This window comes from Cottoperca gobio, chromosome 18 (assembly GCF_900634415.1).
Source record: "Cottoperca gobio chromosome 18, fCotGob3.1, whole genome shotgun sequence".
NCBI classification, from domain to species: Eukaryota; Metazoa; Chordata; class Actinopteri; order Perciformes; family Bovichtidae; genus Cottoperca; species Cottoperca gobio.
The window spans coordinates 1,760,419-1,783,580 of record NC_041372.1 but is presented as its reverse complement, the minus strand read 5'-3'; the positions used below and the strand labels follow the sequence as shown (position 1 = coordinate 1,783,580).

At 42.0% G+C, this 23,162-nt stretch overlaps 2 protein-coding genes across 2 annotated transcripts; both read left to right on the top strand.

Moving 5' to 3' along the window:
* Nucleotides 1–4,809: 4,809 nt before the first annotated feature.
* LOC115023736 (myozenin-2-like) lies at nt 4,810–9,249 on the top strand. The gene is made up of 4 exons (XM_029454949.1): nt 4,810–5,473; nt 6,168–6,257; nt 6,966–7,132; nt 9,097–9,249. The coding sequence occupies exons 2-4, from the start codon at nt 6,176–6,178 to the stop codon at nt 9,226–9,228; spliced, it is 381 nt and encodes a 126-aa protein (XP_029310809.1). The 5' UTR covers nt 4,810–5,473; nt 6,168–6,175; the 3' UTR covers nt 9,229–9,249.
* A 4,601-nt stretch (nt 9,250–13,850) lies between these two features.
* LOC115023733 (myozenin-2-like) lies at nt 13,851–21,265 on the top strand. The gene is given in 7 exon segments (XM_029454948.1): nt 13,851–14,159; nt 14,854–14,943; nt 15,652–15,818; nt 17,994–18,117; nt 19,921–20,104; nt 20,759–20,830; nt 20,832–21,265. Coding segments are annotated over 6 exon segments (780 nt in total). The 5' UTR covers nt 13,851–14,159; nt 14,854–14,861; the 3' UTR covers nt 20,983–21,265.
* The last annotated feature ends 1,897 nt before the right edge of the window (nt 21,266–23,162 follow it).

Sequence of the window (23,162 nt, the reverse complement as noted above, 5' to 3'; positions counted from 1 at the left end):
GTTTGCTTTCCTTTCTTTTGTCCTTTGAGCATGCATTTTAGGTTTCTTCTATTTCTAGTCTTTTCATTTCATCTTGCTGAATTTCACCACTTCTCCACCTGCACTATAAATACTTGTTATTAACTATAGGAAATATAGAATATAAATGGCTCAGACAAAGAACTTGATCAGTTTCTCACACTTATATTGTAATTTTGCTAAGGCAGTGGTTAAAAACCAGTTTGTAGTCTATAAAGAGCTTGTTAACATAAGCCAGAAACACCTCATTATCTAAATCACCTATTTAACAGCACACCAAGGTGAATGCTTAAAAAGCACATTCCTACAGAATGACTAACTGATGATGCGTTCATGAAGATATTATTAGACTGGTGACATCAATGAATACAGGCGACCTCATTGGACAATTCTAGAGGTCAAGCGAGTGGGGCCCTGTTGAAATATATATCCATGTGGTGTCATGCAGCTTCAGAACGGGCAGTTGTTTTTTACGGTGGAAGTTTTAACACCTAATGTCTTCCTTGATTTCTGCAGCTAAAACTGGACGAATTTGATTCCGACTTAAATGACCCGTTTACCTCCAGCATGTCTCTTTCTGGTTCTCAGCGCTGCAGCTACACATTATTTTCTCGAATAATTGATTGGTCTATAAAGTGAAAAGGGAAAAATGTTCCTGCCAGTTTCTCAAAGTCCAAGGTGTTTGTTCTGTTCGTCCAAAACCCAAATAAATTCACTTTAATAGGATATAAAACAGAGAAAAGCAGGAAATCTCAATATTTCATACTGAAACAACATTTTCTGCCAGTTTTGCATGAAATACAACATTATTGTAATATGTTTTGTTCTGTCAACCGACTTATTGATTAGTCGAATAAGACACATTTACATCTAAATGTTTGTATCAGACATAAATCTATTACATATCAACATGCACTCGAGGATCAGGGACCACACAATGATGGTTTAGTTACAATGTTAATTATAAAGTAACTTCACTTGTATCTATATTATATATGTATTATTAAGAATAAAGCAGGACAGATTCCTTATAGACCTGGGACCCCAAAGAAATGAATTTAGCTACATTTCTCTCTCTCTTTATGACTCCTTCTATTCTGTGGTTTAATTTTCACCATCTCTTACTTTCTGCTGACTTTCACATCTTTCACCAGACGATGGCAGCACTGCCTTTTCTTCATGTCTGCCAGATCCAACTGAATGTTTTGTGAGAACCGATGAAGGTGCTCTGTCCCCCCACATGACCCCTGGCCGTCGACAATAATGGAGATTTTAGGATTGAGCACGTTTCACAATCTCATCGTCATACCTTCAAAGTGTTGCTGCCTGGCAGAGCGGATCCAATGAAAACAAGCTGGATGTGGTTTATTCTGGGAAGCCCACGCTCTCATGAGCAAGTAGTTCTGAGAAACCGGCGGGCAGTCCGCTCTGTTTGGACGAATGCTAAAAACACGTGGTTGAAGAGGCTTAGTGTGGAATGGATGATAAAGTCCACAATAAGTTTACTGGAGGTTTTAACTTTAACACTTCATTTTTGTTGCCGTCTGTCAGATCTTAACATGGTTCTACATATTATAAGTAATAATAAAGCAGAGAACAACATGAAATATTAAAGCATGACTGCACTTTAAAAAATGTGTTGACAAAGAGCTACTTTGTTTCCAACGTTTTACAGGCTGATTAGCTTTGGCTGCAGGACCAGTCAGCCAAACACAAATGAACCGTCACTGAAATAAACATGTCTGGATCTTTCTTTACAGGCACTTGGCAGGAGCTACTCTCTTTCCCCACAAGCCAGAGTACCATCCCGCGGCCAGAAGTCTGCTTCGGCTTCTACTTCCCCCAAGCCTCCAGCTCGGGCCTCCGCAACTCCCCCATCAAGGCAGACGTCATGGCTGGAGAAGGCCCGCAAACCCATCATGCCCTGGGAGGCCGCCTCCCGACACCCCCTGGGCCTGGTGGATGAAGCTTTTGCTTTCCAGAGCCTCCAGCAAAGCCTCGCAACCAATGTCCGCCTGGCAGCGCAGCGCAAGATGCTGCCTGAGCCGCCGGCAGAGTGGAAGGCCAGGGTGTCTTACCAAGCCCCGCAGAAAACAGGCAGCCAGACTTGGAGCCAGAGCCAAGGCCGCAGTCAGAGCCAAGCTCCGCTGCCATCGTTCGGGTCTCTAACACGGAGCTCTGTCTCGGGCCCTGCAGGTCATGCTGGTTACAGGTCTCTGCCCAGACAGTGGCAGCCTCAGCCAGTCACACAAGCTAACCTGAGGCCCCCCGTGTCCACCTCTATGTTTAACAGGCCCCTGGGGAGACAAACTTACAAGTCTGTGTACACCAATAACATTTGGAGCTGGAGGCGGTAGGATCCTTTAATGAGGAAAAATCTCAAGTTTCACTTTTTTAAATAATCAATATCTAAATAAGTGAGGAGAGTGAGCTGATGAATAATGAAGTGGAGATTGGGGAAGATTGCTAGAATGTTCATGGTTTTGATATACTTTATTTTTATTTTTACTCTTTCTGCTTCGTTGCTGTTAAATATCTAGTATAAAAGGTTTTAGTGGAAGTCGTTGCATGCCATACTCAAATGTGAGACATCTGAAGAGAATTGGTTGGAAGGCATGAAGGGAAGAAATGAGAGGAGGAAGGTTTATTTCATTTTGCATTTTGAGAATAAAGTCAAATTTCCGGTATATGCACTCGTAGTTTGATTAATCTAAAAGGTTTTTCAACATTTCAACTTTATTCTCGAAATGCAAAAACATTTTTTTCCGTTATGCCGGACTGAAATGAGAGAAGAGATTCTAACAATATCTGGAGACTAAAAAATCATTTCTGTACCTTTTGTAGTTTGATAAAAACACTGAAGGGGCTTGTAGTTCACCAGACGAGGCATTAAGTATGTTTAGAATGGATTTAATGTGTGAATGGACACAAGAAGTGGAAAGATTTAACGGTTTAGTTAATCCTTCAGACTACAGGACACACAGGTGGAGCTGGTGTCCTGAGAAAAGAGATAGGGGAGGAGGAGACCCCCCACCCATCTTAGAGAGTTCATCCTGGTTCAGTTTTCTGTTTGCATGTACGTATTTAGCATGCAGTCATTGTGCACTTGCTGATTTTGTTTGATTTTCGATCCACAAAACTTGAGAACTTGAACATTTGCGGGGGGGTTTTCCAGGTCAGCAAATCATTAAAGTGTCAGAATCCAATTAGTTGGAAGTGAGGCTTGAAACTTGGCGAAAGGTTAGTGCGATAACTCAGCATGTGGTGCAAGAGAGATGGATTCACTCATTTACCAGGTGAATGTAATTAAACTGGGAAGATGAGGCTGAAATGTCTACAAGACTTTTCTGGTAACTCTTTCTATGATGCATTATAGCAAAGAAATAAAATACATTATAAATAAGAATTAAAATATAACAGGATAAGGAACAAGACATAATAAATAAAAAGTAATAATATAAATTAAACACTTTTAATATGATCCTTAATGGATGTACATTGTAGTGGAAGTCATAACATGATGTGTTATTATTATGTATAATATAATTCTACAGAGCTAGAAGCAGATTATAACTCATCAGTATGTTTAAGAGCTTTATAGACATAGAAAGGGTTACTACTACTTCTCTTTTTTTTCACCTGGAATAAATTGGCACGCTTGTTTTTGGGAGAAAACGTTGATTTGAGACATGCTGAATAGTCGTAATTGTACAATAAAAGGAAGTTTATGATGGTTTACTGGCACTGAGAATTGCTTACAGTATGGAATGAGTTTGTTTTGGGCTTTTGCTTTAGAAGCTCGTTCCCACAGAGTGTACATAATGTCCTGATGTGATGTCTCATAAACATAAATAAGATTTATCACGCAGCGTTGTGCGTCTCTCCTGACTCACTGTCGACGCAGTGGACTTATCACCGATGCACCTCTTGTGGTCGTAACACAATACCAGTAATCAATTTCTGTTATGATATGAATTCACATAAAGTAAAAATAAATACAAACAAATGGCACTTCTTCACAAACTGCTCCGTGTGTTTGCTTTTCATTCCGAGCATGAAACACTTTAGCTCCGGGACATTTGTTGCCTGCTGTACCGACCCGTGAAGCTTTGTGTGTGTGTGTGTGTGTGTGTGTGTGTGTGTGATGTGTTGTCTTGAACTCGCTGCGTATACAGCGGAGGGAGGGGGTGGGGACTTGTTGCCATGGTGACCACCAGTTACATAACAACAGAGGGTACCAACTGTAGCTGCAGCGTTGAGAGGTGATGAACAGAAATGATTTCCACCACCAATTTAGATTTCGAAAACACTGTGTGGGATTCAAATGCTGTTAAATGGTGGAGCGACTGTTTCACTTTGTGTCCCGGTGCCTGGCGTAGTTTTCTTCAAGCACATGCACATCCAACCTTCTGTTGTCCTGCACCTCGCCCTGCCTGCCTTTTAGTTCTCTCTTTTATTAAATGACATTACATTTAGGGGACTGGATTATAAAGCGAGCGCACCCCATTAGGACTCTGCGCCTCCTGTATCACATGATTGGCCTGCAGGCCCTGAGGGGGGGCATCTTCCCACGCTATGTCACAGAACATATTTATTGTTCGCTGTGCACTGCAATCCCGCAGCGTGATGAAGACGACGTCAGTGCTTCCAACCCCGAGCTGCTGCTGCACATTGTTGCTCTTTGTACTGGCGAGTCAAGCAAACCTTAAAGTTTTATTCACAATCTTTATTTTGCAACAGACGAAGCACAATTATTTAGAATGTATATAATTAATGTTAACGTTGGTTTGGTTAACTTTGCATTCATGATACACCACTTGGTGCAGCACATTTATCCATCATTTGTTACTTTAAGACATTTTCCATCCTTTACTTTTAGCTATTTGTTTCAACAGTTTATACATTAACACATCGTTTTCCACCATTTATCTATTTATAACTTGTAGCTACAGTAAAGTTTAAACTCATTTGTTCCTAATCTGATTATTTTTAAATCCCACACACGCTTAATGAACTGCAGAAGTACTCCTGGGTGTCGAGCTGCGACGACAAGTCGACTAATCGATCGACGGGAAAATAATCTCCAATCTCTTTAAAGTAATTTTTCCTGCTAAAATGTCGTCCTGGTTTGAACTCGGTGGTATAGATCCTCTTCGTGTACGAACACTGGCAGGAAGACAGACAGCTAGATGAAGGCTAACTGCTCGCAGACGTGGCTCCGCTCTAAATTTAGTCCCCCCTCCACTTGTGAACTAAATACCAACGACAACAGTCGAACTGACACCCACCCACTCGTTCAGTCCCCCTTCCCACCACAAGCCCCAGTGCCGGGGAGCGTGAACACCCACACGGGGCGACTACCCAGTCTGACCCTCTCGCCTCTCACCTTTCCGACTTCCTACCCCGAGGAGACAGACACAAGTCCAGACTCCGCCCTGCAGGTCCTTCAGGACAGGTAAGCCTCTCAACAGGTGTGCTGTCACACTTTGAGTCAGTCACACAGCTCGCCTCCTGTCACTGTTACGTTGTCTTACTTTATTATGTTTCTGATTAATGCATCTCTTTCTGTCTTATTGTTTTATGTGTGTGATGTTTAACAGCAGCATAAATCCCAACACTTGTTTTTGCTTAATATACAGTTTTAAAGTTGTACAACTGTTCACTGAAGTTGACTTCAATGAAGCTAAAAACCAAAGCTTTCCAAATGAAGTGGTGCTTTGCTTTAAGAAAGAGACCTTTTGTGTTCCCTGACACCTCGGTGTAAACGCTGTGCTATGTCTCCCTGTCTCGTGTTTGCTGTGACAGCACCATGTTCTCTATCTGTGTCCTTTCAGCCCACTTGGGTAATTTCAAACATATTGATTCGCAGACCCCTGACACAGCTGGTTGCCATGTCTGAATAGCATGTGCCTGGCGTTTAACAGCCCAAGGTTATTTAAAGGGATGTGCTAACTTTGCCCTTTTCACTGGCCCAATAAACTCTATCTGCTCAGGCGGGTGTGTGCGTGGTGTGGATGCTCGATGCTCGATGCTGGCCAATCGATGGCCTACATGCAGCCATGTTGTCTTGCTTTTGTGTCTCTTTGTATGTTTGAACAGCCTGTACTGATGGGCTTTGTCTCCTGTGACTCTCACCCTCGACTCCCCAGGGGCAGCCATGTCACAGTTCTCCACCATGACGACCAGCGAGAGGAAAATGCAGGCGGCAGCAATCTGCAGGGAGGTTGAAGCCCTGGAAGGTATCCGTGTCGTTTCCTCTTCACTTCCTTGTTTTCTAATTCCTCGGCCCGCTCGGTTTCTCTCGTTCCATCCTTTCTGTGCTTCTGTTTCCTCTCCTCCTCCTCACATCCTGCTCCCACATTCTCTTTTTAATCGAGCACAGATTAAACACCATAACTGGCATTACACATTTAATTCTCAGACATGTTCACTCTTCTGCCAGTGCAGCAGTTGGCAATCCACCGTTCTACAAACCAGACTATAAATAAGCAAATGAATACTTTTATGGGCCAAAGTAACTAATCCCTTTGTCGTTGTCCTTTGAACGCGCTATTTCAGGACAAGGACAACTGTGGCAGGGCCTGAAGGCTACTGACAGCTGAGGGATATTCTGGCAAATTACGCGCCTCACATTTGGATATAGGCCTGTGATATCCATGATCAGCATGCAGTAGCGAGCACGTGGCGCGGCTAACCACAAAACAAGCCGTAGACACGAGTGGATTACGAGCCGAGATAATTGCTCATTCATCATATTGGCAGCAGTACCAAGTCAGCAATACATGTACAGGGATTATCTCGTGTGCATATCATTTGTGTGCGATGAGGTTTGATAGGTGGGAGTATCGGAGAAAGGAAAATACATTTGTCTTGTCAAATATCAGATGAATTTACAAGTCTATATTGTACACACACGCTCTTTAGACTGTTTGTCTGCTTGTGTCCAGATGTGGAGATGGACCTGGGGAGGAAAGTGAACATGCCTAAAGACATCATGCTGGAGGAGCTTTCTCTCTCCTCCAACCGCGGCTCCCGTCTCTTCAAGATGCGCCAGAGACGCTCCGAGAAATACACTTTTGAGAGCATCCAAAATGAAAACAACAATCAGCTCAACGTAAGCACAAATGTGGATGAAGACAAAAACACACTTTCACACAAACACTTTGTATGAAAAGCATTATTAACATACTTATAATGCTATAACTATAGCTAAATATAAGTAATGTATAACATCTATGCAAGAACAACACCTTTCACTTAATGAAAGCAAACAATGAGCACTTAGAGTCATTTATAATCACAGTTATAATGCATTATAACTGATTATAATGCATTATAACTGAATATAATGCATTATAACTGAATATAATGCATTATAACTGAATATAATGCATTATAACTGAATATAATGCATTATAATCCCAGTTCTAATGCATTATAACTGATTATAATGCATTATAACTGTGATTATAATGCATTATAATCACAGTTATAATGCATTATAACTGATTATTAATCACAGTTATAATGCATTAAAGCTGTGATTATAATGCATTATGTGATTATAATGCTTTATAATCACAGTTATAATGCATTAAAGCTGTGATTATAATGCATTCTGTGATTATAATGCATTATAACTGAATATAATGCATTATAATCAGTTATAATGCATTATAACTGTGATTATAATGCATTATAATCAGTTATAAAGCATTATAACTGAATATAATGCATTATAATCACAGCCTTAATGCATTATAATGTGATTATAATGAATTATAAAAAGATAATAATGTATAATGTACTATGATCCTTGGGTCAGTGAGTATTAATATACTTGCTTTTTAATGTGTTATGATTATTGTTAAAAAAGCATCTAGAATATTTATGATTATTAATATAACTATACAGTGCAGATTATAACGCATTATAAGTATGTTTTTAATGCATTATAGAAAGTGATACAAAAACTCACTTTATCTAGAAATGTCCGTCAAATATTTAGAGAAATACATAAAATGTCCGTTATTGTCAATACACATACATTTGCAGCAGATTGATTATTAAACCCACTTTGATGACGAGGTGACGCCACACCACCAGAGCGTGTTTTCTCCATCACTCAGAAAACCTTTGCACATCCTGCTTGTGGAAAGATTAAGCACCTGAAGTGTTTCTTGGACTCGTGCTGCAGACATGAGCCGGCACAGTACCGAGCCGTTACGACTTCTCTACAGTCGCTTTATTAATGTCCTTTTGTGTATGGATGGGCAGTGTGCCAAGTCAGCGTTTTCTTTTCCCAGCAGTGCTTATCTTCTGACCTGGTCACACACAAAGCAGTTCATGTAGCAAAGCTCTCACAAATACTGTATCAAGATAAACTAAGTTTCTTTGTTGTATGTAATTAATTAGCAGCTCTAGTTAAAGCCTTCCTACATTAATCTAGTTGTGCGGTGGCCTTGTGTCCTCGCCCTCATGAAGTCCACAGATGAAATAATTATCATGCTCCAGGGAAGTTTCTCGCCTCATCTTTGAAGTGAGAAGAACTCGCGTATCTCTGGTTTGTTTATTGTTCGGGGCAACGGAGGGATTTTGTTTCAAGTTGTCAACATTTCCTGAGGAAGTCGAGGAGTAAATCATAAATATCATCATAAATATCCTTCAGACGGATGAAAGCTTCGGCACACAACGCAATGTTTGTGTAGCGTTGAGGAAAAGTGGACTCCTGTGGAGGTTTGTCTACTGCTCTGAGTTCCACATGAGAGATGGCAGCATTGAAAAGTGGCTTCAATGAGAATTAAATCTAAAGATTTACATTTTTCATGACGTCTGGGGAACTCCATCTGCTGAGGAGACGCTCGAAAGCTCCAGAAAAGATCCAGATTATTCTGTTCCAGGTCAAGATTGACATTTTAATGTCAGCAGTTGTGTTTCAGGAGACGCGGCAGGTGAATACGTTAAAAGCTTTAGGTATCACCATGAAACTTCCCCTTTTGGTGAATTCAGACAAAGTGAGTAAAATAAACATTAGTCTGTTTTGCCTTAACTTCACTTTTCATCTCTTCTTGTTTTTAGAACAGAATGGTTCTCCAAGCTGAGAATGGATGTGCCGCGGACGGCCTCAACGGCGAGAACAACGTGGATGTCGACCAGTCTCCTGCTGTGCCATCCGAGCCAAATCCAGACAGCATCGCCCCGGGTACGTAACGATGCAACCCAAAGACACAAAACCAATTGCAGCAGTCAGATACTGCAGCTGAAGCTGACCCGTCACCTCCCTTTGTCTCTGTTTGTGCACAACACGACACCAGGAATTGCTTTCCATGTAGTATCTTATCTCCGCTCGTCTCTGGCGTGTCATGCAAAGTTTTGGCTTCATTAACGTGTTTGGTTTTTCTGTACTGAACGTACAGTACAGGAGAGATACTGCTGCTCCTGCTGGATCTGCTCTACACTGAATGTGCTGTGCTGCTTTGATAAGGATTCAACTGTTCTTCGTTGTGTGTACTCGCGTAGGGAAACATTTTCTTCTGTCTCCTGTCCATCTTCATCCCACTCCTTTTGTTTCAGATGTGCTCCTCTACGTTATTTCTCTCTCTCCACCTCCTCGTTACAATCAGCTTTGACCATCTCTTTAAAAACTTGTTGCGTTTTGCCCACGGGAAGTGTTTCCTGTGTGCCTCTCGTGCCGCTGATAACATCAGGGTTTGCACTCACATCCTCCCTCATGTCTCGATTCTGCCCAGTTGACACAAAACCGATACTGATTTAGGGATGAGAAGTCTGCGCAGGGGTGGGCTGTTATTTCTGGAGCTCAGGACCGTCACTGGTACGTTGTCTTACTTATTATGTTTCTGATTAATGCATCTCTTTCTGTCTTATTGTTATGTGTGTGATGTTTAACAGCAGCATAATCCCAACACTTGTTTTTGCTTAATATACAGTTTTAAAGTTGTACAACTGTTCACTGAAGTTGACTTCAATGAAGCTAAAAACCAAAGCTTTCCAAATGAAGTGGTGCTTTGCTTAAGAAAGAGACCTTTGTGTTTCCCTGACACCTCGGTGTAAACGCTGTGCTATGTCTCCCTGTCTCGTATTTGCTGTGACAGCACCATGTTCTCTATCTGTGTCCTTTCAGCCCACTTGGGTAATTTCAAACATATTGATTCGCAGACCCCTGACACAGCTGGTTGCCATGTCTGAATAGCATGTGCCTGGCGTTTAACAGCCCAAGGTTATTAAAGGATGTGCTAACTTTGCCCTTTTCACTGGCCCAATAAACTCTATCTGCTCAGGCGGGTGTGTGCGTGGTGTGGATGCTCGATGCTGGCCAATCGATGGCCTACATGCAGCCATGTTGTCTGCTTTTGTGTCTCTTGTATGTTTGAACAGCCTGTACTGATGGGCTTGTCTCCTGTGACTCTCACCCTCGACTCCCCAGGGGCAGCCATGTCACCGTTCTCCACCATGACGACCAGCGAGAGGAAAATGCAGGCGGCAGCAATTGCAGGGAGGTTGAAGCCCTGGAAGGTATCCGTGTCGTTTCCTCTTCACTTCCTTGTTTTCTAATTCCTCGGACCGCTCGGTTTCTCTCGTTCCATCCTTTCTGTGCTTCTGTTTCCTCTCCTCCTCCTCACATCCTGCTCCCACATTCTCTTTTAATCGAGCACAGATTAAACACCATAACTGGCATTACACATTTAATTCTCAGACATGTTCACTCTTCTGCCAGTGCAGCAGTTGGCAATCCACCGTTCTACAAACCAGACTATAAATAAGCAAATGATACTTTTATGGGCCAAAGTAACTAATCCCTTTGTCGTTGTCCTTGAACGCGCTATTTCAGGACAAGGACAACTGTGGCAGGGCCTGAAGGCTACTGACAGCTGAGGGATATTCTGGCAAATTACGCGCCTCACATTGGATATAGGCCTGTGATATCCATGATCAGCATGCAGTAGCGAGCACGTGGCGCGGCTAACCACAAAACAAGCCCGAGACACGAGTGGATTACGAGCCGAGATAATTGCTCATTCATCATATTGGCAGCAGTACCAAGTCAGCAATACATGTACAGGGATTATCTCGTGTGCATATCATTTGTGTGCGATGAGGTTTGATAGGGGGAGTATCGGAGAAAGGAAAATACATTGTCTTGTCAATATCAGATGAATTTACAAGTCTATATTGTACACACACGCTTTTAGACTGTTTGTCTGCTTGTGTCAGATGTGGAGATGGACCTGGGAGGAAAGTGAACATGCCTAAAGACATCATGCTGGAGGAGCTTTCTCTCTCCTCCAACCGCGGCTCCGTCTCTTCAAGATGCGCCAGAGACGCTTCGAGAAATACACTTTTGAGAGCATCCAAATGAAAACAACAATCAGCTCAACGTAAGCACAAATGTGGATGAAGACAAAAACACACTTTCAACAAACACTTTGTATGAAAAGCATTATAACATACTTATAATGCTATAACTATAGCTAAATATAAGTAATGTATAACATCTATGCAAGAACAACATCTTACTTAATGAAAGCAAACAATGAGCACTTAGAGTCATTATAATCACAGTTATAATGCATTATAACTGATTATAAATGCATATAACTGAATATAATGCATTATAAACTGAATATAATGCATATAACTGTGATTATAATGCATTATATAACTGAATATAATGCATTATAACGATATAATGCACCCCCCACCCATCTTAGAGAGTTCATCCTGGTTCAGTTTTCTGTTTGCATGTACGTATTTAGCATGCAGTCATTGTGCACTTGCTGATTTTGTTTGATTTTCGATCCACAAAACTTGAGAACTTGAACATTTGCGGGGGGGTTTTCCAGGTCAGCAAATCATTAAAGTGTCAGAATCCAATTAGTTGGAAGTGAGGCTTGAAACTTGGCGAAAGGTTAGTGCGATAACTCAGCATGTGGTGCAAGAGAGATGGATTCACTCATTTACCAGGTGAATGTAATTAAACTGGGAAGATGAGGCTGAAATGTCTACAAGACTTTTCTGGTAACTCTTTCTATGATGCATTATAGCAAGAAATAAAATACATTATAAATAAGAATTAAAATATAACAGGATAAGGAACAAGACATAATAAATAAAAAGTAATAATATAAATTAAACACTTTTAATATGATCCTTAATGGATGTACATTGTAGTGGAAGTCATAACATGATGTGTTATTATTATGTATAATATAATTCTACAGAGCTAGAAGCAGATTATAACTCATCAGTATGTTTAAGAGCTTTATAGACATAGAAAGGGTTACTACTACTTCTCTTTTTTTTTCACCTGGAATAAATTGGCACGCTTGTTTTTGGGAGAAAACGTTGATTTGAGACATGCTGAATAGTCGTAATTGTACAATAAAAGGAAGTTTATGATGGTTTACTGGCACTGAGAATTGCTTACAGTATGGAATGAGTTTGTTTTGGGCTTTTGCTTTAGAAGCTCGTTCCCACAGAGTGTACATAATGTCCTGATGTGATGTCTCATAAACATAAATAAGATTTATCACGCAGCGTTGTGCGTCTCTCCTGACTCACTGTCGACGCAGTGGACTTATCACCGATGCACCTCTTGTGGTCGTAACACAATACCAGTAATCAATTTCTGTTATGATATGAATTCACATAAAGTAAAAATAAATACAAACAAATGGCACTTCTTCACAAACTGCTCCGTGTGTTTGCTTTTCATTCCGAGCATGAAACACTTTAGCTCCGGGACATTTGTTGCCTGCTGTACCGACCCGTAAGCTTTGTGTGTGTGTGTGTGTGTGTGTGTGTGTGTGTGATGTGTTGTCTTGAACTCGCTGCGTATACAGCGGAGGGAGGGGGTGGGGACTTGTTGCCATGGTGACCACCAGTTACATAACAACAGAGGGTACCAACTGTAGCTGCAGCGTTGAGAGGTGATGAACAGAAATGATTTCCACCACCAATTTAGATTTCGAAAACACTGTGTGGGATTCAAATGCTGTTAAATGGTGGAGCGACTGTTTCACTTTGTGTCCCGGTGCCTGGCGTAGTTTTCTTCAAGCACATGCACATCCAACCTTCTGTTGTCCTGCACCTCGCCCTGCCTGCCTTTTAGTTCTCTCTTTTATTAAATGACATTACATTTAGGGGACTGGATTATAAAGCGAGCGCACCCCATTAGGACTCTGCGCCTCCTGTATCACATGATTGGCCTGCAGGCCCTGAGGGGGGGCATCTTCCCACGCTATGTCACAGAACATATTTATTGTTCGCTGTGCACTGCAATCCCGCAGCGTGATGAAGACGACGTCAGTGCTTCCAACCCCGAGCTGCTGCTGCACATTGTTGCTCTTTGTACTGGCGAGTCAAGCAAACCTTAAAGTTTTATTCACAATCTTTATTTTGCAACAGACGAAGCACAATTATTTAGAATGTATATAATTAATGTTAACGTTGGTTTGGTTAACTTTGCATTCATGATACACCACTTGGTGCAGCACATTTATCCATCATTTGTTACTTTAAGACATTTTCCATCCTTTACTTTTAGCTATTTGTTTCAACAGTTTATACATTAACACATCGTTTTCCACCATTTATCTATTTATAACTTGTAGCTACAGTAAAGTTTAAACTCATTTGTTCCTAATCTGATTATTTTTAAATCCCACACACGCTTAATGAACTGCAGAAGTACTCCTGGGTGTCGAGCTGCGACGACAAGTCGACTAATCGATCGACGGGAAAATAATCTCCAATCTCTTTAAAGTAATTTTTCCTGCTAAAATGTCGTCCTGGTTTGAACTCAGGTGGTATAGATCCTCTTCGTGTACGAACACTGGCAGGAAGACAGACAGCTAGATGAAGGCTAACTGCTCGCAGACGTGGCTCCGCTCTAAATTTAGTCCCCCCTCCACTTGTGAACTAAATACCAACGACAACAGTCGAACTGACACCCACCCACTCGTTCAGTCCCCCTTCCCACCACAAGCCCCAGTGCCGGGGAGCGTGAACACCCACACGGGGCGACTACCCAGTCTGACCCTCTCGCCTCTCACCTTTCCGACTTCCTACCCCGAGGAGACAGACACAAGTCCAGACTCCGCCCTGCAGGTCCTTCAGGACAGGTAAGCCTCTCAACAGGTGTGCTGTCACACTTTGAGTCAGTCACACAGCTCGCCTCCTGTCACTGTTACGTTGTCTTACTTTATTATGTTTCTGATTAATGCATCTCTTTCTGTCTTATTGTTTTATGTGTGTGATGTTTAACAGCAGCATAAATCCCAACACTTGTTTTTGCTTAATATACAGTTTTAAAGTTGTACAACTGTTCACTGAAGTTGACTTCAATGAAGCTAAAAACCAAAGCTTTCCAAATGAAGTGGTGCTTTGCTTTAAGAAAGAGACCTTTTGTGTTCCCTGACACCTCGGTGTAAACGCTGTGCTATGTCTCCCTGTCTCGTATTTGCTGTGACAGCACCATGTTCTCTATCTGTGTCCTTTCAGCCCACTTGGGTAATTTCAAACATATTGATTCGCAGACCCCTGACACAGCTGGTTGCCATGTCTGAATAGCATGTGCCTGGCGTTTAACAGCCCAAGGTTATTTAAAGGGATGTGCTAACTTTGCCCTTTTCACTGGCCCAATAAACTCTATCTGCTCAGGCGGGTGTGTGCGTGGTGTGGATGCTCGATGCTCGATGCTGGCCAATCGATGGCCTACATGCAGCCATGTTGTCTTGCTTTTGTGTCTCTTTGTATGTTTGAACAGCCTGTACTGATGGGCTTTGTCTCCTGTGACTCTCACCCTCGACTCCCCAGGGGCAGCCATGTCACAGTTCTCCACCATGACGACCAGCGAGAGGAAAATGCAGGCGGCAGCAATCTGCAGGGAGGTTGAAGCCCTGGAAGGTATCCGTGTCGTTTCCTCTTCACTTCCTTGTTTTCTAATTCCTCGGCCCGCTCGGTTTCTCTCGTTCCATCCTTTCTGTGCTTCTGTTTCCTCTCCTCCTCCTCACATCCTGCTCCCACATTCTCTTTTTAATCGAGCACAGATTAAACACCATAACTGGCATTACACATTTAATTCTCAGACATGTTCACTCTTCTGCCAGTGCAGCAGTTGGCAATCCACCGTTCTACAAACCAGACTATAAATAAGCAAATGAATACTTTTATGGGCCAAAGTAACTAATCCCTTTGTCGTTGTCCTTTGAACGCGCTATTTCAGGACAAGGACAACTGTGGCAGGGCCTGAAGGCTACTGACAGCTGAGGGATATTCTGGCAAATTACGCGCCTCACATTTGGATATAGGCCTGTGATATCCATGATCAGCATGCAGTAGCGAGCACGTGGCGCGGCTAACCACAAAACAAGCCGTAGACACGAGTGGATTACGAGCCGAGATAATTGCTCATTCATCATATTGGCAGCAGTACCAAGTCAGCAATACATGTACAGGGATTATCTCGTGTGCATATCATTTGTGTGCGATGAGGTTTGATAGGTGGGAGTATCGGAGAAAGGAAAATACATTTGTCTTGTCAAATATCAGATGAATTTACAAGTCTATATTGTACACACACGCTCTTTAGACTGTTTGTCTGCTTGTGTCCAGATGTGGAGATGGACCTGGGGAGGAAAGTGAACATGCCTAAAGACATCATGCTGGAGGAGCTTTCTCTCTCCTCCAACCGCGGCTCCCGTCTCTTCAAGATGCGCCAGAGACGCTCCGAGAAATACACTTTTGAGAGCATCCAAAATGAAAACAACAATCAGCTCAACGTAAGCACAAATGTGGATGAAGACAAAAACACACTTTCACACAAACACTTTGTATGAAAAGCATTATTAACATACTTATAATGCTATAACTATAGCTAAATATAAGTAATGTATAACATCTATGCAAGAACAACATCTTTCACTTAATGAAAGCAAACAATGAGCACTTAGAGTCATTTATAATCACAGTTATAATGCATTATAACTGATTATAATGCATTATAACTGAATATAATGCATTATAACTGAATATAATGCATTATAACTGATTATAATGCATTATAACTGAATATAATGCATTATAACTGAATATAATGCATTATAATCACAGTTATAATGCATTATAACTGTGATTATAATGCATTATAACTGATTATAATGCATTATAACTGAATATAATGCATTATAACTGTGATTATAATGCATTATAATCCCAGTTCTAATGCATTATAGCTGTGATTATAATGCATTATAACTGAATATAATGCATTATAATCACAGTTCTAATGCATTATAGCTGTGATTATAATGCATTATAACTGATTATAATGCATTATAACTGTGATTATAATGCATTATAATCACAGTTATAATGCATTATAACTGATTATTAATCACAGTTATAATGCATTAAAGCTGTGATTATAATGCATTATGTGATTATAATGCATTATAATCACAGTTATAATGCATTAAAGCTGTGATTATAATGCATTCTGTGATTATAATGCATTATAACTGAATATAATGCATTATAATCAGTTATAATGCATTATAACTGTGATTATAATGCATTATAATCAGTTATAAAGCATTATAACTGAATATAATGCATTATAATCACAGCCTTAATGCATTATAATGTGATTATAATGAATTATAAAAAGATAATAATGTATAATGTACTATGATCCTTGGGTCAGTGAGTATTAATATACTTGCTTTTTAATGTGTTATGATTATTGTTAAAAAAGCATCTAGAATATTTATGATTATTAATATAACTATACAGTGCAGATTATAACGCATTATAAGTATGTTTTTAATGCATTATAGAAAGTGATACAAAAACTCACTTTATCTAGAAATGTCCGTCAAATATTTAGAGAAATACATAAAATGTCCGTTATTGTCAATACACATACATTTGCAGCAGATTGATTATTAAACCCACTTTGATGACGAGGTGACGCCACACCACCAGAGCGTGTTTTCTCCATCACTCAGAAAACCTTTGCACATCCTGCTTGTGGAAAGATTAAGCACCTGAAGTGTTTCTTGGACTCGTGCTGCAGACATGAGCCGGCACAGTACCGAGCCGTTACGACTTCTCTACAGTCGCTTTATTAATGTCCTTTTGTGTATGGATGGGCAGTGTGCCAAGTCAGCGTTTTCTTTTCCCAGCAGTGCTTATCTTCTGACCTGGTCACACACAAAGCAGTTCATGTAGCAAAGCTCTCACAAATACTGTATCAAGATAAACTAAGTTTCTTTGTTGTATGTAATTAATTAGCAGCTCTAGTTAAAGCCTTCCTACATTAATCTAGTTGTGCGGTGGCCTTGTGTCCTCGCCCTCATGAAGTCCACAGATGAAATAATTATCATGCTCCAGGGAAGTTTCTCGCCTCATCTTTGAAGTGAGAAGAACTCGCGTATCTCTGGTTTGTTTATTGTTCGGGGCAACGGAGGGATTTTGTTTCAAGTTGTCAACATTTCCTGAGGAAGTCGAGGAGTAAATCATAAATATCATCATAAATATCCTTCAGACGGATGAAAGCTTCGGCACACAACGCAATGTTTGTGTAGCGTTGAGGAAAAGTGGACTCCTGTGGAGGTTTGTCTACTGCTCTGAGTTCACATGAGAGATGGCAGCATTGAAAAGTGGCTTCAATGAGAATTAAATCTAAAGATTTACATTTTTCATGACGTCTGGGGAACTCCATCTGCTGAGGAGACGCTCGAAAGCTCCAGAAAAGATCCAGATTATTCTGTTCCAGGTCAAGATTGACATTTTAATGTCAGCAGTTGTGTTTCAGGAGACGCGGCAGGTGAATACGTTAAAAGCTTTAGGTATCACCATGAAACTTCCCCTTTTGGTGAATTCAGACAAAGTGAGTAAAATAAACATTAGTCTGTTTTGCCTTAACTTCACTTTTCATCTCTTCTTGTTTTTAGAACAGAATGGTTCTCCAAGCTGAGAATGGATGTGCCGCGGACGGCCTCAACGGCGAGAACAACGTGGATGTCGACCAGTCTCCTGCTGTGCCATCCGAGCCAAATCCAGACAGCATCGCCCCGGGTACGTAACGATGCAACCCAAAGACACAAAACCAATTGCAGCAGTCAGATACTGCAGCTGAAGCTGACCCGTCACCTCCCTTTGTCTCTGTTTGTGCACAACACGACACCAGGAATTGCTTTCCATGTAGTATCTTATCTCCGCTCGTCTCTGGCGTGTCATGCAAAGTTTTGGCTTCATTAACGTGTTTGGTTTTTCTGTACTGAACGTACAGTACAGGAGAGATACTGCTGCTCCTGCTGGATCTGCTCTACACTGAATGTGCTGTGCTGCTTTGATAAGGATTCAACTGTTCTTCGTTGTGTGTACTCGCGTAGGGAAACATTTTCTTCTGTCTCCTGTCCATCTTCATCCCACTCCTTTTGTTTCAGATGTGCTCCTCTACGTTATTTCTCTCTCTCCACCTCCTCGTTACAATCAGCTTTGACCATCTCTTTAAAAACTTGTTGCGTTTTGCCCACGGGAAGTGTTTCCTGTGTGCCTCTCGTGCCGCTGATAACATCAGGGTTTGCACTCACATCCTCCCTCATGTCTCGATTCTGCCCAGTTGACACAAAACCGATACTGATTTAGGGATGAGAAGTCTGCGCAGGGGTGGGCTGTTATTTCTGGAGCTCAGGACCGGACACCAACGTTCAATCTCAATGAAGCCAGTCCAGCTGTAGCAGAAATCAGGTCAGAAAGCATTAGGTATCAAATGGTAAGAAGTCTCAAAATAGCATCCACCCAGGGGTGCATGTTCCATGCCCCGAATGCAGAATGTCTTTACCAGGCTACAGTGATACACTTTACATTCTAAAAGAGCCTAACCAAGACAAGGATTGGCAGAGAACATGCTAACAAACCTCATATGATCATGTATCACAGGAGGCATCGCTGCTAGAACCTTCTCAACAGACTCTCTTGTGTGCTGTTGAATTGTTTTGTGCCATTTGCAAATCAAAGCAAAAGTAATATCAAATGTATCTTCAGTTATAGGAACATTTGTCACAATGCTGCCACACACACACACAAAGCTAGAACAAAAACTTTCTCTCTTGAGCTTTTCATCTCCAGAGTACACAGTGTGTGTGGAAGTCCTTTCCCACTCAGCCGAACGTCCAACCACAGGAACAATATTCCAAACATACAGTTTTGTAATAGATTCCCCCTTGAATCTGTAAACCTCCCCACAGGTCTGTTTGGTCTCTCCTGCTTCCTCCTCGGGGCCGAACATAAACTCAGGAAGGGGGATTGTTCATTGTGAGAGGTTAGGACGTGACACGACGCCCGCGTTATGTAATGCCTCAGCTAGCAAAGCCCCCCTGAGTGTAGCGCTGGGCTTGAAGGATAGTGCTTTGGATAGGCCTCTCCCATCAACACAGCAAACCACGCGGGGAGGCACACACACACACACACACACACACACACACACACACACACACACACACACACACACACACACACACACACACACACACACACAGAGAGCCCCTAAATGACTTGGTTGTGAACTTTAACAAGGAATAAAGGGCTGAAGGAAAAACTGGAATCTGCAATGTCATTTAAGCAGACGGATATTAACGAGTTAATAATAAAATATTGCATATACATATGATTGTATTATCAGAATCTTTTGTATCTGTTATCTATAGATGTAAAGAATATTATTATTATCTCTACTAACATCTTATTGTATGATCAGAAGTCTAACACGTGTTGTTACATCACATTGTGTGTGTGTGTGTGTGTGTGTGTGTGTGTGTGTGTGTGTGTGTGTGTGTGTGTGTGTGTGTGTGTGTGTGTGTGTGGTAAACCCTGCAGGGTACGGAGCTCCTCTGAAAGACATCCCTCCAGAGAAGTTCAACAGTACTTCTCTCCCTAAGTCCTACCACTCCCCCTGGGAGCAGGCCATCATCAGTGACCCGGCTCTGGCTCTCACTCTCAACACTCTGATGTCTGAGCCGGAGCCCCGACCGGACCTCCCCGGGTTCAAGAGTTTCAACAGGTGACCTTACAGCTGGACAGTGTAGTGCCTTTTATAGGTTTAAGAGGGTTTATAGTTGCAATTGCAAAATGTGGCAGTATTTAGCGGATTGCCTGGACGGATGTTAACCCTAACCCATGCACCTGTAACTGTATGTATGACAGTTACAGGTGTGCCAGTGTGTAGTGACTTGTGTAGGTTTAAAGGGGTTGCCTCTCCGGATGGAGGAACCCCTGCTGGTCAAACAAACACATGACTTATTTAAATGTCCGTCCGTATCTTAGAAACGTACTTACTTTAAGCTAAACCGTGATCTTTGATGAGTTTACAACATTAACCATGTGTTTACAACACGTTTCCCTGGAAACGTAATTGAACTTAATGTTTTCAGTGTTGATTAAATGTGTGTTTTATTGTTTATAAATTCTACTTTTTATTCGCTAGAGGAGTTATTCAAATACTGACACCGCTTTAATTTATCATGCACACAAATGCCGAGTGAGCAAAACAAGTAGTGGCCTTCATCTAACTCGATGTACGGAGTGTGCTTCTCACCTCATGTCCTCTGGTCAAAGTCTTTGCTCTAATTAGTTGGATCTCTTCAAATGTCACTGCAGTCGCTCTCATTAGCACATGACGACTGCTGTTAAGACGCTGTCGCTCCGTCCCCTCCAGGGTGGCGACTCCGTTCGGTGGCTCCGGCAAGGCAGCCCGACCTGCGGCCATCAAGTTCCTGCAGGTGGAGACCCTCCCCGATTTCCCCCGAGCTGCAGGGGGACGGAGAAGACCGACCCTCCTTCAACAGATCTGCTCTGGGGTGGGTGTCGTCAGGCGATCCACTCCCCCTCCACGCTGCTTCCCTTGAGCCTGTGCTCATCCCTGAGTCAGACGACCTTTGAACCCACAATGAGGTCGCACAGAGATGCTGTCTACTTAGTGGCTGCACCAGAGGTCACGGGGGGCAGAGGGATGTTGCAGTCAGGGTGAGAGGAAGAGTCAAGTTACCAGGATTGCAGCATTCCGGGGTTTTCCAGGGATGTTCACTATTGCACTGCTCTCCAAAATAAATGAATGGTCCTGTGCAGTAGGCAGAGACACTACTGGAATAAAAGAGTGTTATTGTATATTAGTGTGCATACGAGTGTTTTATCTCCAATAAAATTGTGTAGAATGCAATTCTAATGATAGTCATTTCCATGCTTGAATTTTCATTTCCTGCCGCTGACATTGTTGAATTGATCCACACTCACTTGTGTTTTTAGGCTGTGGATGGACGGTAACATATTCCACACCATGGCCCCAGGTAATAATTTCACAGTGAGTTGGTGTGAGCTACACTGAAGGATCACTTGAGTGAATGATGCCGCGCCTGTGTGTTATAGTCGTATGCAAAGCCATCACTTATGACATCGTGTGAGGGAGAAGATACATGTGAGACACGGTTACACCCCTCAAGGTTACACCGCCTGACAAATCAAATGTGCGTCAGTGACGCGAGGGGCTTGACGGATGTGTCGCTCCCCTTTTTAGGCTGTGCCCGCTCGGAGGAGTGGGATTGATGGAAGAGCTGCTTGATGAGCTGTGCCCACTTCTTATCGGCCTGTCTGTTTATTACTACAGCACTTAGGAATTCATCACAGACATAACAGGCTTAGGAAAACAGACATGACTGATTGAAAGTTCCCAGCAGGTTTCATAAGAGCTGCACAGACGGAACACAGTGAGTTAACTGTTAGTCAGGAAAATCTATTGAATTTCAAGTTTTGAGAACTTGTGTCATATTAACTGTATGCACTTACTTATGCAGTAGAAATATAAAAGCCATTTATAATCCTAACGTGTCTCTTAAACTGTCATTTATGACAATCCGTGATGATTTAATAACCTGAGGCAGTGGAGGAAGGTTCAATATTTCACTTTGACTTGTTCCTTTACGTTATCACACTCTTCCTGTGTAATCACTGACCACGTGAGTCCAAGGTTAGAAAAGAGCGAATCCACTTGTTTCACATGTGATGTAAAGAGCTTTCTCCTCTTAGAGCGTAGGTTTCAACGTGTGAGGGGGAACTGTTCCAGGAGAACTCAGTGATGGAGGTGAAGAAGTATAACAGTATTTATTACATCACATAGAATAGCCTAAATGTGTCATTTGGTTAAAGAATATTCATAAATACAGTAGTTTTAGTGTTTCCCACGTTCTCTCATAAATCTCTTTATTCCTTGACAAAGCAGCTGTGTGTATTTCACAAGTATTAAAAGCACATTTAGTTAAAAAAAGCAGCTGCTGCTCGCTCACACGTCCTCATGTTCACCGTGAGCAGGGGAAATGCTTGTCCAGGTTTGACCATCTTGAAGAAGGGATGTATTTTAATTATGTTAAAAGTTATTGACTTCCTCTCTTTCTCTAAAAAATGAATTAGTAAATGCCTCTCAGATTCCCCTCCGCCAAGCTTAAGTCCAGCATCAGCATTCCTGGCCTCTGTCGGAGACCCTTTGGAATGTGCCGCTCCCTTTTTGAATTCCTCTCTCCAGCCGCTCCAGGAGAACGCTGTGTGTAGCACACTAACCAGCATCCAGAAGCTCTGCCAAGCACCACAGTAAATATTGAGCTGTGTTTATCAAGGGCAGGCGAAGGCATGAACTCTCTTTGAACTTTGATTGGAGCCATTATCAAAATGCAGCAACGGAAATATGATTGGCAGAGAGTGCAGCGTGGGGGAGCCAGACTATTCGATTATCAGTCTCTAACTGCAACCAGTTTCCCCCTCAGGCGTGTTTGCTTTGGCATGTGATGGCACAGCAGGCACAGGATTGTAAACTGTGGTCCCGGTTTGTTCTGCTTGGACGGACTGTCCCAGACTGAAAGGCTGGAGTTGCAGACTTGTAGCGTCGATGAGAGACGAAACGTGTCACGCTCAGTCCTCCTGTGTGGATAAGAGCATCAGGGAAAGTGAGGCGATGCATGGCGGAGCCTCGGTCAGCTCCGATGCAGGGCAGTCCTTTAATAAAGTGCTTTTAGGAAGGAACAAACTGCACACCAACACCTGATAGGAATCTTTATTTTTATTTTTAAATAACA

What these genes read in the sequence shown, in the direction of transcription:
- LOC115023736 (XM_029454949.1), top strand. Translation starts at nt 6,176, where the DNA reads ATGTCACAGTTCTCCACCATGACGACCAGCGAGAGGAAAATGCAGGCG. An exon ending in GGAGGTTGAAGCCCTGGAAG is followed by an intron (nt 6,258 to 6,965) that starts GTATCCGTGTCG and finishes GCTTGTGTCCAG; the next exon opens with ATGTGGAGATGGACCTGGGG. An exon ending in AAAACAACAATCAGCTCAAC is followed by an intron (nt 7,133 to 9,096) that starts GTAAGCACAAAT and finishes TCTTGTTTTTAG; the next exon opens with AACAGAATGGTTCTCCAAGC.